Source organism: Helobdella robusta (genome assembly GCF_000326865.2).
Source record: "Helobdella robusta unplaced genomic scaffold HELROscaffold_6, whole genome shotgun sequence".
NCBI classification, from domain to species: domain Eukaryota; kingdom Metazoa; phylum Annelida; class Clitellata; order Rhynchobdellida; family Glossiphoniidae; genus Helobdella; species Helobdella robusta.
The window spans coordinates 3,961,584-3,977,075 of NW_008705330.1; the positions used below are offsets into that span (position 1 = coordinate 3,961,584).

The following is a 15,492-nucleotide window of genomic DNA, read 5'->3' on the forward strand; positions in this document are numbered from 1 at the left end:
GTATGTATGTATGTATGTATGTATGTATGTATGTATGTATGTATGTATGTATGTATGTATGTATGTATGTATGTATGTATGTATGTATGTATGTATGTATGTATGTATGTATGTATGTATGTATGTATGTATGTATGTATGTATGTATGTGTATATGTATATGCAACTATAAGGAGGAGGTCGGCATACATGTAGTGGATGCGGTGCTGGAACATATCAGACTGGGCATGGAGGTTGGTCATCATCATTCATCACTTTATTCATTATCATCACTTAATTAATACAATTAATACACTCATTGTCATCCTATTACTTTTATATTTTGATTGCCACATCATCATCATCCACTATCATAATGTTGTTATTATTTATTGGAGCCATGTTACACACACGCACGCACGCAAATGTATATATTTGTGGGCATATGTAAGTTTATTTGTGTGCTTATATATGCATGCGTATTGAATACGAATGCACGCCTACCACCCATCCACCCACACGCACTCACACGTACCCACACACACACACACACACACACACACACACACACACACACACACACACACACACACACACACACATGACATACAACACTTGTGACAGATGAATCAGCCGAAGTTGAACCAGCAACGTTTGAGTACAGTGAAGTACCTGGGCGAAATGTACAACTACAGATTGGTGGAGTCAGATATCATCTTTAAAACTCTCTACTCGTTCATCACATTCGAAACATCATTTGACGGTTTGATCTTTTTTGTATATTTTTTTTCATTAATTTCTTTATTCATTCATTCATTCATTTTTCATATTTTCACTCATTCGTTTATTTAACAATTCATTCATGTTGGAGTTTCTTCATTGCTCTATTGAACGCTGACGACCCATGATAACGTGACCAACCAACCAATCAGAGAACGCCCCTTCCACGTTGGACCCTCCTGAACATTTGCTGCGAATCCGATTGGTCTGCGTCCTGTTGGATGCGTGCGGGGAGTACTTTGACAGAGGCTCAAGTAAGAAGAAACTTGATTGCTTCCTTGTTTACTTCCAGGTTAGTTAATTCTCATGCTGGATCGAATGAATGAATGTGTTTGTTTGTTTGTTGATTTGTTTGCTTGTTTGTTTGTTTGCTTGTTAATCTCAGCTGGTTGATTTCAACGGGGAATCTACAATGATGATGCTAGCGATTGTTTATAAAATCGACCACTAGCGATATTATTGGTTCAAGAAGAATTGTCCCGTCTGGTCTGACAACTGTTCCTTTCCACGTGATGTTGACAACATGTTGCGAGATGTTGTGGAACTGTTGAGACCGAAGTTGCAGCTGTTCAAATGTTGGCAGGAAGCTAAAGAGGCTGCTCAGAAGCTGGATGATGATTTCAAGGAGAAGATTGGTTAGTGCTCTCGTGGCTTATCTGTCTGTCCTCTGACTGTCGTCACTGATATCAAAACCACTAACATCATTCAATATCGGTGTTTGTCATAATGACATTATTCATTATCGTCGTCATTAACTTCCATCATCATCGTCTTCATCATTGACATTCATCGTCATCATCTTCATCACCATTCTCAATTATTTGCATAGAACTTGTAACATACTTTGCTGTTGTTCGCACAGTTGAATACTTGAAGAACAATCCAGTGGAAGCGAATAAGGAGGGCCAGCAATCTGGATTGTCGACAATTAATGAAGAAACGAGTGAGTGAGTGTGTGAGTGAGTGAGTGAGTGAGTGCATGAATTGATGAATGAATAGCTGAATTAATAGCTGATGAATGGCCGAAAAGCTAAATTAGTTAATTAATACGAATTTATATATTGAAATTCGCAAAACGTATAAAACGTTTGCAGAGAATTTTTTTCCGAATATTTAACGCGTTTGCATTTCAAAACAAACTTCAGAAGTTTGCATTAAAAATCTTTGGTTTTGTTCTAAACTGTTATCTCCATTTAAAAATTGTTTATATTTCAGTTGATGACGATGCGAAAAGTGATCATGATGAGAACAGTCAACCAGTAAGTTGGTGTACACTTGCATGATTAGTTGAATGTTGGTATACACTTACATGATTGGTTGGGTGTTGGTGTACACTTACATGATTGGTTGCCTTGAATGTTGGTGTACACTTACATGATTGGTAGAATGTTACTCTGAAAAGTGCATGAACATTTCGTTCAAGCATAAAACATTGACCTTATCTTGCAGGAAGAGGAGCATCATTTAAGAGGTAAGGAAGACGAGGAAGATGATGAGTATGATGAAGATGATGATAAGCTGCCCTCTCAACCAGATGATGAGGATGATGATGTCAGTACTGTATTTTTAACTTGTTTAAATTAAATTCTTTCAGCGCAATTTTTCTGTTAAAAAATTTATTCAAATGATTTTTATCACCTTTTTTTTATAAACAATGTCTTCAAATTATTACATGTTGATTATTGGTACATAATAATCGAATTGACACGAAGCAAAATAAACAATGGCGTTCATAGCATCACTGTCTTGTAGGAAACAATTTGTATTAAAATGTATTAAACACACGAAATTAATATCTTATAACATTGCCTGTCACAATTTCATAATCGATGTTAAACACGGCGGTGTCCCATCATAATTTCATCTGTTTGTATAATTAACTACGCAACTACAGAATCACGTGACACTGGATGTCGGACCCAAGTTTATAAAGTGCCAGGAGGATGACGACTTCTTGAGTGCACTGGATAAGATGATGAGTGACTCCGTTCAGGTTGGTGACTCACTTTGATCAAGTTTTGATCGTTTCAGTTGTTGTCGTTCGTTGTGTTAGTGTTGTTGTTGGTGTTGTTGCAATTGATAGGCAGGTATTTTCTATGTACTTTCATGTTTTGCTAGTTGACGCTCCTAACATAAATGCTCTTCACTTGCTACGCGTTCATGAAACAGGAATATCGAAAAAGTTTTTTGTTCTACCATGCTTAAATGTTCTGTCATGCTTAAAATAAATGAAGATTTTGCTTTTGAACTCAAGAAAATTGACAATGATGATTTACGATCTACCGTTAGAAAATCGAAAAATTAAACAGGAAGCCAACTAACGTGGAACAACGTTGAACACACACACACACACACAAATATATATATATACATATATATACATATATATATATATATATATATATATATATATATATATATATATATACATACATACATACATACATGCATAAATAAATAGCTTGAAACATTTTTGCAGGCCAGACAGCAGGAAATTGTGAAGATACCAGTTGTAGAAATTGCTGTCCCGATGGCACAGAAAAATAACTTGAATGGAAAAATAATTGGTCTGTTGCTTATTCACTTGTTGATTGGTGCTAGTCCTCATCTGAGTCTTGAAATTTGTGCCTCATTATTTTGCAATCAGATCTGGATAAATAAATAAATAAACTATAAGGCTGATTAATAATATTTTTTATAGGTCCGAACAGTAAATCACAAACGTACGTTACCGATGAAGAAGAGGATGAAAAAGTTAGCCTCATCCCATTCACAGTTTTGACCAGGAAGGGAAACAAGCCACAGGTAGGAACAAAATATATTCTTATTTTCCTGACTTTGTAGTAAATGTTCTTCGAAATGTTGATCAAATTAGCTCCGTGGTTTTAACTGTTTGTTCTTAATATTTAGCGTTTGTCTTGTCGGCAATTTTTTTGGTCTTTCAAGCATATTAATATTGTTGATCGGTGGGTAAAATGTATTTGTATTCAGTATTTATATGTTTTGATTTTCATGATTTTGATGAGCGCTTGGCTTTTTGAATTATTTTGCAGTAAATAACATCAAAATGGTTAAACTATAATACATCATATTATTAAATTTCAGCTGTCAACGTTGTCTATACCGCTATCAGAAAATTTTGCTTCAAAATTCAAAGAACAAATAAAGGTTATTTCATTTATGTAATAATTTTCAGTAGCGTCGGTTGCTTGTTCAGCATTTAGAATGAAACATCTTCATTACGTGGTTAACTTCAATTGTACAGCATGACCAAGAAGAGAAAGAGCGAATGAAGAGAATGGTCTTGGAGATTCATGAGAGGCAAGTGGAGGAAAATTATCAAGGTTCACATGCATTTATATTTTTATTAAGATTATGAGCATTTTTCATTTTGTCAATCATCATTTGCTTATTTGCTTCATTGTTTCACACACTGACAACAATTCCAGCTGAAATGATGGCGCAGAGCACAGCACAAACTGGTACAACATTCAGAGACAAACGAACAAATGTGCAACCTCCCAAAGGGGCTCCCGATGCTGATGTCATTTTTGGAATTGGAAAGTAAGTTGTAAAATAACTTCTTTTTTATATTTTCTCCAGAAGGTGATGCAGAAATTGTGAGGGTGAAGAAATTGCAACTGGCTTTATATTTGAACCGAACATGCAGTGGAACAGCATTTTTAAACTTATTTCATAAGTCTAATTTTTTAATTCTGCCAGTTTTCACTTAGCTCTAACATCCTTGGTTTTTGTACTATTGTCTATTGTTTCTTTGTAAACATTCTTTTAAATATGGCTGTTCTGCTCGCAGAGTTCGAGTCACGTTACTGGTACGCCTTTAACAATTTCTTTAACTGTTGCCTATAAATCACAACCAATGTGATGCTGCTTTAATCATATTCTTTGGTTTTCCGATAAATTGGTTTTAATGTTTTCTTTTGAAAAGGCGTAGATAAGAGACGAGTCGTTTGAAGCTTAAAGAACCATAAAAAGAACATACCGACCGGACATACACAAAACTTAAAAGAGAAATGAGGTGAAAGCAAGCGGGAAATGTTTGTTTTGCTGTTCTAGACACTTTTAAAGGTATCACGATGAAACGAAGCTGACGAGATTTTTCATCTTTAATGTAAGATTTTGATAATGGAATGACTTAACCGGTGATGAAATATTTGCTGCAATTCGCCTATAAAGAAACAAACATAAACGTTATCAGGCGATGGAAACGACAAATAAATCATTTTTAGCGAGGAAAACGATACAGTGTCTGAAATAATGAGTCAAGTTGTGTTTCAATGGAAGACGCCGACCGCTGTTTGCAATTCATCTTGTTACAACTTTATTTCAACACAAACAATTTTTTATTTTTTCGTAACTATTTATTTCACATGGTTAATTTTGAAAATATAATATAATTAATAATAGCGACATTCGGCATTCACACAAATATTTTCTATCCATTGCGAAGAATTGACTGACTAATTTATCAGATACCAAGCACCGACAGAATACTGCGTGCATTAACATAAAACCCCGATCTATTCAAAAAGCAAAACGTTTAAAATATTTATTAGGAATGTCGATAGCCAACATGAGTTCACAAGTTCAATTAGCCTTGAACTTCAGCTTAGCTTTACTCCTATTTAATTACACACATTCATTATCGTGTGGCAATATGCTAATGTAATTACAAACACGTTATATCAAATGTTATTTCGAAACAAATGCACATAACAAAATAAATTTGTAGTCAAAGTTGGTTGCCCCGCAGTTGGTTGGTTGCTACGAATTTTGTTGAAACGGTAGTACAAAGAGAACGAGCAGCAGAATCGTAAATGCAAGGAGATCAACAATAGCGGAAACAAGGAAAAACGAATAATATATAAATAAAAAATAATTAAAGATGTCTAGTACTTGTATGTTTTACCATGCAGTAATATTTACAAAATGTTTACAATAACAAGTATATATGTTGGCGGTTTTGAGTAACTTCTAATCCACGTTCGTGATTATTTTTAAATGCGATGCGTTCGCTCGAAAATGATCATCAAGCATATTTAATGTGTGGTGGCATTCGTTTTGATTGCAGGAGGGTACACGGTAGGGTAAGTTGTATGCTTGCTTGAATACAACACGTGCATGTATTAATCGTATTCAAGCAGCGTCCTATGATGGGTACAATCAGGCCTCCAGGAAGTCCTTTACCAAAATGAGTCTTCTCTTCTCCGCGATGTCCATCTGGTTTTCCAACTCCTGGCGCGTGTTTGTTTGGTTGTTCATCAGTTATTCATTACCAAAGCGGATCAAACTATCTTCAATGAACATGTCATTACAACAGATCTGAAGACGCTCACGCAGCTAACATTTTAATATTGATTAATTTAATTTTATGGAAAAAGTTTACTTAGCATCAACCATAAATGTTTCTACAGGCAAAATGTCATATAACTTCAATAAATTATATCGGTTGAAGCACCACATCGAGCCATCCATCCAACTAACCCCTCTATCAGTTATTTCAGCCCTCTCTACTTTCCATGACAGGTTCTCAACTTCTGCTTCAAGCTGAGCTTGTTGATACTCGAACTGCAAAATAAATAAACTGATGATGAAACTTCAATTTCGTGGCAATAATTGATATTGATCTTTTCAATGCGGGCATTTATGTAACATGTCTCGTGACTGAACAATGCCTTCTATTCAAAATCATCAAAAATAATGTTATTAAAGGGTTGTAGACATTTCTCCAATTTAGATGAATTGACCGATAAACTTTAATTACTTCTAAATATTAAGCAGCATTTTGGTTCTTGGAAGGGGTGAACAATAAATAATCTAAATATTTAAGTTTTTACTATTTATTATGTAGCAGAATATATGATGAATGAGCAATGTCCTCATAAAAATATACTGTCTGCAATACTAATCATGAGCAGCTATCAGCAAAGCTAACCATTTTATAAAATGAAAATTTTAAAGAAAAAAAACAAACAAGTTGCTTCCTGGGTCCTTTCTCCAAATAGTAAGCATAAGGATAAGTGTACTGCAGGGTGTAACGACACTGTTCAACGAAAACATTTCAACTTTTTAAAATCCATCTATTGATTTATAAGCAGCATGAGATATGTGATCATTTAAACTTTGAGTTTTGACAAAATTTCAATTAAATAATGACATCGGTTTTATTATTTTATTAATCGCCAGACAATTGATAAAATAATGACCATCATCATTTAATTAGAACAATCTGGCCACCTTTTTGAGCAGGTTGGTGGCCCTCATAAGATACTGCCAATCAATCCACGTGCCTGAACTGTTCATCACCTTCTCTTCTATTCGATCCTTTATCTTTGACAATGTCTGCTCCTCCAGTTTCAAACTTTGTGCGTGATTTTCCCACTGTTTTAAACAATCGTTCATTGCATGTCCCAATATAATATTAATTAATTAATATCAATAAATTTTTAGTAACAGAACATATACACTTTCATAAATCGTGATCCATCAGTATATTTACACGAGAAGTTTACAAATTGTCTCACAAGACGTGTATTGAAACATTGGATGTGCAACACATTTCAAGGAGCACTGTCCTTCATCATTTTAGATTGAGAAAAAACGATAATATTGCTAGATCTTCGTTTTAACCATTCCGTTTTTATAACAGTTCAATGAGATACAAATTTTTGTAATTTGTGTCATAAATCCTGATGATACCCATGCCACATGGTACAGATCCATCATAATCAACAAAGAGTTCATATTTTTTACAGACGAATGATTTGTTAAAACAGAACTGAAGGAATGATGATAATAAGAAGCTGAGATAACAGAACAGTTGAACAAACCCTTTCAAAATAAAAGAGATATTTCTTGAGAGCTTCCCTGGCTTGAGCGTGTGCTGATTCATTTCCGATGTTGGGGTTCTCTCTGTAGCGGCTGCATTCGTAATATTCGCTGCCATGCGCCTTCCAGTCTGAGATTTAACGAAAATTAAATCATATTCAAAAATATGCATACAATTTTTATGTAAATCTTCATGTTAATAAGAATTAATTGATTAAATCGCTATCATAATACAGGAATGGGAGAGAGGCATAATGGTGTTGTTGTTGTTGAAATTTTGAATAAACTCATCTCACCCACAAAACAACACCTGAATAAGGTGCATGACTATTCTTACATGCACGCATAATCAGCAGGTCATCCTCATTATTGTATCATTTTTTGTTTAATTTTTGAGAATTCATTCTCAACAGACTAATAACAAATGACATTCAACAATTTAAGATGAATTAAAAACAACAAGTCAGTAAATAACTACAGTTGGAAAGATCTCAGAAATTACAAATGCCTAACAAATTTTATAGCAACTATCATGTCATGCATAACCCATACAAACAATCATCATATATGTAAAAAATTGTTGATGCAAAATTTTCAGTAAACTAAAAGTAACATGGAAAAGTTTATACAAAATGTCCCATAAATATTATAAAATATCATCTTGCACAGTTTTTGATAGTAAGAATGCATAAAATGAAACAAGTCACAACTTTATTTTAAAAAAAGTGACTATGAAGCTAATAATGAGAAAGCAAAAATGAAGAAAACATGAAAAATTTACAGAACCTCCAAGACACATCCAGCAAAAGTTGTGCTTGCATTTGGAGCACTGCATGTGGTTGCAGCCTCCATTCTTCTCAATGCACACGTGACACTCGGGACACTTGGCAACAAAATTTCAACATGTTCATTTCATTATTCATCTTAAAATTTATCTACTCTATCAAAAACACAATGATGGTCTTATATAATTATCTCAAAACATTACTTGAAATAAATGAGCCAACCAATCCACCAATGTTGAAAGTGAAATCTCTTAATTTAATTGCACCAAAACTACCCTAATGCGCCCAACATTATATGTAGTTCTGTTTTTATTAGGGGATACAACGTAACAATTAAAAAAAAAAAAAAAACCAATTCAATACCAGTTGCAACTCAGCATAAATTTTATCGCCAAGCTTAGAGTAAAATGTAAAAAATCTAAACAAATATCTTTATTAAAATTTCATGAATTTACAGATAAATCAAAAATTTGTAAATGAGAATTTACATAAAAAAAAGACTCCTCGGAGCAAACACCAACACTCAGTGCAATAAAATAATAAAGGAGCTAACATCTTTGGTGTGTGCACTAATGTAGTTGGCAGTTTCTGAATCATCAGCACACTTGGTCAGCCACTTTTTGATGGTGTCACAGTCTGTCGGAGCATGGTAGTCAACACCACAGTTGAAGCTGGTTAGTGAGGGATACATGCGTGGTTTCATAAATCAATTGTGCAGTTCTCTAATTCAAAAAAGGTTTTATTCTATTGGATAAATGAACAAGCAATTAAACACTTTGTCTGACATGCATGTCTAAATAGTTTAGTCTACATGGATAAAAAACGTTCTAAAAAATTTTTAAAATAAATTCAAAAGTTAATGAAAGCCGTGAACAAACCAAAAAGAAGTTTTGCAACAGTCACAAATGACCCTCTTGGCCTTACAGACTCGAGCTCGAACGATGATCACACAGTTGGCTCCAGGGCAAAACCTCAGTTCGGGATGACTCTGTAGTAGTACATGCATGCATCCAGTTCATTCACTCATTCTTTTGTTTTGTTCACCATTTCGTCCTTTCATTCACTCATTTAATCACACGCTCATTAGAAAAACATTGAAAATATTTTTTTGCTAAGATGGAATTTTTGAATGTTTAAAAACATTTAAAAAATGAAAATGTAAAATCAGCAATAAATTCAGATTAATAATTATTTTAATAACACCAGTAAAAACATGTTCGACCTTCTAAGCATTCATATTAAAAGTAGGTTTCTAGGAGACAGATAGAAAAAATTTGACGTTATGTGAAATGTTAGTTAATAAGTAGATGCACTCTGAATATAGGACCACTGTAAAAATATTTTAAGTCAAGAAAATGATGAACAAAGTGAAACAAAACATAAAAATTTAACAGGAGAGTTTAAAATGTGAATAATTGTTTAAATATCAAAGCAACTCTGGATAAACCACTAAAATCATGCAGTTGAATACAAATGAAAAATAATTGAAGAACACATCGTTGCCTTATTGAATGTGCCAATACAATACAACAAACGGTGATTAATAAGATTGAAATGACAAACTTTGACATGGTCCTTGAACATGTACTCCTGGTACTTGTCCCGCATGTTGGGGTTGGTGAGGATATTCATGACCATGTCCTCAGGAACCAGCAGGTCACATTCACGTCCCATGCATTCTATGGCTGTTATGTTTGTTACAATTGCAATTATCATTATTGACAAACTCAATGGTCCAAGCATAACAAAATAAAGCAGAATAAATTTCAAAGTTGCATTCAGATGAGAGTTCTTAGTTAATTAAACTGCATAAAAAATTGTAAAAAAAAAGCTTCCAAACAAAATGCAATTTATTTTAGATTGAAACATTCAATGAGTTTGTAAAATAACTTTTGGAAATGTAAATACAGCCTTATCGAAAAACTCATCACATTTAACACTAAGTTACATTTTCAAATTCCAAAAACTGAGTAAGGAGCTAGAAAAAAAAACAAAATGAAATAAACTAACAGGTTGAATGGCCTGATTGGATCTGAACATGAAAGTATGTCTGCCAGCATTCATTGCAGTAGATGTGGCCACATGATAAGCTGCAGACGTTCTCATTTGAACATTTTTGCATACAGACAGGGCAAATGTAATTTGAAGTCAGCTTGATTGGCTGCATAAGATGAATGAACACCAACGTGAACATTAAATGCCAATTTCAAAATAATAACACATTATGATACAATATATACTTTTATATGAAATAATGGAAAAACACCCATATTTTATATGGTAAAAGCTGTTGTAAATCTTTGTTCGTCATGCGTTACCAAAACATTCAGAATGGCAATGAATTTTCATTTTGGTGCTCGACAGTGAAATTTAATTTTGATCAGTTTAGGATTGCTAGTAACTAGGTTGACTTGTTCTGGATCATTGTATGCCACAAAAATATTGTCAACATATCTGGCATAAATGTTTGGTTTTAATTCCGGATTGCCAATAAACGCTTTGCTCACAAGATGTCTTAAGAAGAAATATGTGAACAGATAAACCGTCAATTTGCTTGTATAGCTTGCCTAAGGGGGTGTGAAAAGGTGCTTCGGTAGTGCAGATTTGGAAAAGAGATTTGAGATGTGTTTTTGGTGTTTTTAAGGGGAGCATGTCTGAGTGATAAACACTATTGATGATGATGAAACATAAAACTCCATCAAAAACCACAATACAATAATTTTAGGTCATCTAATGAAACAAACAAAATTACATATCTCATATTAAGTTGCATGTTCAACTCTTTAGAACCCAACTATTAGTTTTAGATAGATTCTCATCAACTTGAAGCATCTCTTTTCAAATGCACATTTGAAATATATCTCATCAATATTTCTGTTATTTTCAAACTCTACTGTGAACATGATAAACAAAACATGATTTGAACTTGTAAAAAATATATGAGATCAGTAAGTGAAGATGGTGACCAGTGACAAACCTGGGCTTTATCAAGTGGATGTATTCGACAATTAGCCAAAAGTTTTTTCGCGTTAAGTTTATATTCTCTTATTATGTCTGACATCATCCATTTCTGGGTATGCAATAACACTTTTGCCAGGGCAGGCTCCACCTTTGAAATTTAAAAATTCAACTGAAAGTTTTTAGTACAAATACACTTCCTGACCATCAGAAATTAACTTTAATCTATTTTTAATAATCTATCTATTCTGAAGTTATTTAAAAAAAACTACTATTATAAAATTATTAATGCGAAAAAGTGGAAAATTAAAAGCAGGGTATTCAATTCTAACATCTATCTCCTTGCACAGAGCTTCAACCGATTCATTCAGCAGCCTTTCCACTTCCTCCACTCTCAACAGCTGGTAATCAAAACTTTCGACGTCATATTCTGCTAGTTGGTCTGCCTCTTGCTCCTCGCCATCTGCTTCATAATAGGATTGAAAATTATCATCATCCATTTCTTCATCGCTTGAGGACTGCCCTGCTGCATCTTGCGACATCACGACAACTACACCCTGAAAATAATAAACTTATGAATTAAATTAAATTGGTGTTCTCTCTTTTTTAACTTACATTCGAAAAAGTCAGATACATGGAAGTTGAAAATTTTAAAAATTTACTAAGAACCCTTTCCAGGTCAATCATTACCCTATGATGATGATGATTGTAAATTTAATTTTTGAGCCACAATTACTATATACTTCCACTACCTGATGTATGCATATTTTGTGTAAAAATACTGAATAAGAGAATAAAATATAAATATTTTTTAAATTTTGCACCTGAAGCTTTATAATATAATAGGCCTCCATGCTTATTAATATTTATGAGATAGTAGAAAAACCCTCACTTACAGTTCATATTATATTTATAATAGTATATAGTATCATCTTATATTTATAGCCTTCATATAATATTCTTACAATAAAATCAACTAATATTCATATATTTAATTAAAATAATCAACTCTTTAATGCATAAATGCATAATTTAAAAAGTTCATTTTGTCACTTTATTTTATGTTTTTTTTATAGGTAAATTGTTTTTTTTATAAAACTATCAAGCTTGTAATATAAAAATGTTTCTCAGATCTGTACAGTGTATTGTATGGAGCAAGTACAATGTTTGTCAAGATCGTTTGATAACATTTAAGAATGCAGAGTAATAATTATAAAGAGTAATGAAAAAACACATTAGTGGTGGGTTGTTAGCGCTGATAATGTAACAATGCTGAAAACATACAGGTTATTTAATTAATTTCATGGGTGTTTAAATATGAAATGTTATTTATTTACAACTGAAAAAAATTGTATGCACTTTTATACCAAAGTATTTATATGTGTGACAAAATGTATGACAGTAAGTAACCGTTACATTACACTACAATTACATTACACCATAGCTACAAATTCTAATATGATTATTCATATCTAAAAAGCTAAAATAAAAGCTAAATTTATTAAATTAAAAAATTTTAACATTTAATATTTTAATTTTAAAATTCATTAAATTAAATCAATATTTGTTTTTGTTTAATTTAAAAGATATTGGTCTCTACTCTAGAGATAAGATAAGCATGAGGCCATAAGAGAGACCAGAAACATAAAAAAAACTCAATAAATAAACAAACGCACAGTTACTAAAAACGAATTAAACTTTTTAAACTAACCACTGAAAAACGAAACACTACTAAACTAAGAATAATATAATAGTTGACAAACAACTAAAACTCAACTCAATATTAATAATTTTTAATATTAGTGGAAAAATTTAAATTAAAAAAAAATATATCAGCCCTATTTGCTCAATTAAAATGAATTATACGCAAATATTTAAAAAATCTTATGTAGATCGTCCGTTTAAAACTTACTTAAAATTAAAACGAGATCAATCGCAATTTTTTTGATGAATAACTAACGACGGTCACTGCATAACCGAAACAAAACTTATTAAAAATGGCAGCAACAAAAAATTATGGAAGGACGATCAAAATAAAAAATGTCGGTTTGCCATCATGTCACGCACATTATATATATATATATATCTTTATATATATATTTATATATATATGTTTGTAATAGACCATAATTTTTACAATATTCTATAAATTCTACCGAATGCTTAGCGTTAATATGTTTGTAGTTCGTTTTTTCAATTTTTTTCACTAAAGTTTTTTGATGAACGTTTAGTTTATTAAAATTCAAAATAAACTTATTTTCCAAATTCATGCTGCAATTAATATATATATATATATATATATATATATATATATATATATATATATATATATATATATATATTCAAATTACCGTCCTATCTCTAATCTTTCATTCATTACTAAAGTCATTGAACGAGTTGTTATCAAACAATTGTTACAGCATATAAACAAAAACAATTTGTTGCCAAAGAATCAATCCGGCTATCGTCAATATTTTTCCACGGAAACTGCACTCATTGATATTTTCTACCAGCTGTTCTCTTCAGTTGACAGTCAATGCGTTTTTTTTTGGCATTACTTGATATGAGTGCTGCATTTGATTGTGTCGATCATACTCGTCTCGTGTATAAACTCTCCACAAATTATTTTCTCTATGATTCCGTCTTATCGTGGTTCGCTTCCTATCTTTTAGACCGCACCCAGCAGGTTTCTTACAACAACACCCTCTCTGACATCAACAAACTATCGTTTGGTGTCCCCCAGGGATCTGTGTTGGGACCTCTGTTGTTTCTTATGTACACTGCTGATGTTTTTGATATCATTCAAAATTATGAGTTCAGCTTCCACGCCTTTGCTGATGATATTCAGTTATTGGTTTCTTGTCCTGTTGATTCGATTGATGCTTCTCTGAATGAACTGACTGATTGTCTCATCGAAATTGGATCTTGGATGAGTATGAATCAGTTAAAGTTAAATCAATTTAAAACACAAATATTACCAGTTGATTCTTGGCAGCAGCTGTCGAAGGTCAAAATTTCATCGATCAGTGTCGGCAATGACATCATTGAATTTTCCACATCTGTCCGTAGTCTTGGAGTTATTATTGACTCAAACCTAAAGATGGATTTACATATTAATAATTTAGTGAGGGTCTGCTTCAACCAACTCCGTTTATTACGCAATGTCAACAAATCACTAAACATGTCTGTTGTTCAAAGCTTGGTTTCCTCTTTCGTCTTTTCCAGACTAGACAACTGCAATGGCCTTTTTTATGGTGTCACCAACAGGGGCGGATCCACCGGGGGGGCCTGGGGTGGCCGGGCCACCCCATGCCCTTGCACCGGCCCCCCCACCGGCCCCCCCACCGCAAAATAACAACATTTCAATATGCCCCTATTGCCCCAAAACATCGATTTACATAGAGTTTGATATTGCAATTGCGCGAAATATTTTGAATACTATAAAACAAAACATGTGCATAAAATGTGTGCATTAATTTTTACCGATCCGATCTAGATATTTTAATACTCTTTTATAATAGAACTTTTAGCACATCGCTATTTTGTTATCTGTTCTGCTTTTGAACCGTTCCATGGAAACTGTTTACTGATCTTTATTAAATCACTTAACACATTACACATTTCTGTAATTATCCAATATTCTAATAATGCCGACTGAAGAGAGAAATAGAAAACGAAAAGAAGAGTTAATTAATCAAGCCGCCGCTAAATGTTCTCGATTAAATCAGTTTTTTAGGTTGGTCAATCTTTCTTTCTGTTTCTATTTATCTTTCTTAAAACATTAAACTGTAAACAATAAACATAAACATCATAATCATAACATAGTTTGTTACTTATTATACAAATAAATATTTATATTTTAATTTTGTTTGCAAACCAAACACCAGTCGCCCAAATTGCTGATTTTCTCTTTCAAGTGCCGTTTTTGTATTTTATTCATAAATATTATTCCTGGCGAAGTTTTAAATAAAAAATGAAGGCTCGGATAATTAATTTTTGGTTTTTAAGAGTTTGTGCGTGTGGTTTTTGGATTATACACAGTTCGATAACGTTTTATTATATAACATCTTAATATTCAACAAAAATAAATTATCAGTTTTATTTAAATTAATTATAGAGCGACAACTGATACCGCCGAATT

At 32.7% G+C, this 15,492-nt stretch overlaps 2 protein-coding genes across 2 annotated transcripts in view; one reads left to right on the forward strand and one right to left on the reverse strand.

Moving 5' to 3' along the window:
* Positions 1-5,905, forward strand: part of HELRODRAFT_189416 (hypothetical protein) — a 22,698-nt gene extending 16,793 nt beyond the window's left edge. Inside the window, exons 24-37 of the mRNA XM_009029316.1 lie at positions 174-233; positions 604-742; positions 912-1,051; positions 1,211-1,394; positions 1,589-1,702; positions 1,975-2,018; positions 2,209-2,310; positions 2,654-2,752; positions 3,239-3,326; positions 3,461-3,564; positions 3,865-3,927; positions 4,025-4,103; positions 4,209-4,323; positions 5,337-5,905. Coding sequence (XP_009027564.1) covers positions 174-233; positions 604-742; positions 912-1,051; positions 1,211-1,394; positions 1,589-1,702; positions 1,975-2,018; positions 2,209-2,310; positions 2,654-2,752; positions 3,239-3,326; positions 3,461-3,564; positions 3,865-3,927; positions 4,025-4,103; positions 4,209-4,323; positions 5,337-5,409 — 1,404 coding nt within the window. The 3' untranslated portion in view covers positions 5,410-5,905. The remainder of the gene's footprint in view (positions 1-173; positions 234-603; positions 743-911; positions 1,052-1,210; positions 1,395-1,588; positions 1,703-1,974; positions 2,019-2,208; positions 2,311-2,653; positions 2,753-3,238; positions 3,327-3,460; positions 3,565-3,864; positions 3,928-4,024; positions 4,104-4,208; positions 4,324-5,336) is intronic.
* A 38-nt stretch (positions 5,906-5,943) lies between these two features.
* Positions 5,944-11,851, reverse strand: HELRODRAFT_69165 (hypothetical protein; the record flags this gene model as incomplete). The annotated part of the gene is made up of 12 exons (XM_009029014.1): positions 5,944-6,015; positions 6,265-6,348; positions 6,755-6,823; positions 7,018-7,161; positions 7,611-7,738; positions 8,395-8,491; positions 8,947-9,064; positions 9,272-9,381; positions 9,957-10,078; positions 10,404-10,554; positions 11,371-11,502; positions 11,684-11,851. 12 exons carry the CDS (start codon positions 11,849-11,851, stop codon positions 5,944-5,946), a joined length of 1,395 nt encoding a protein of 464 aa, XP_009027262.1.
* Positions 11,852-15,492: the final 3,641 nt, after the last annotated feature.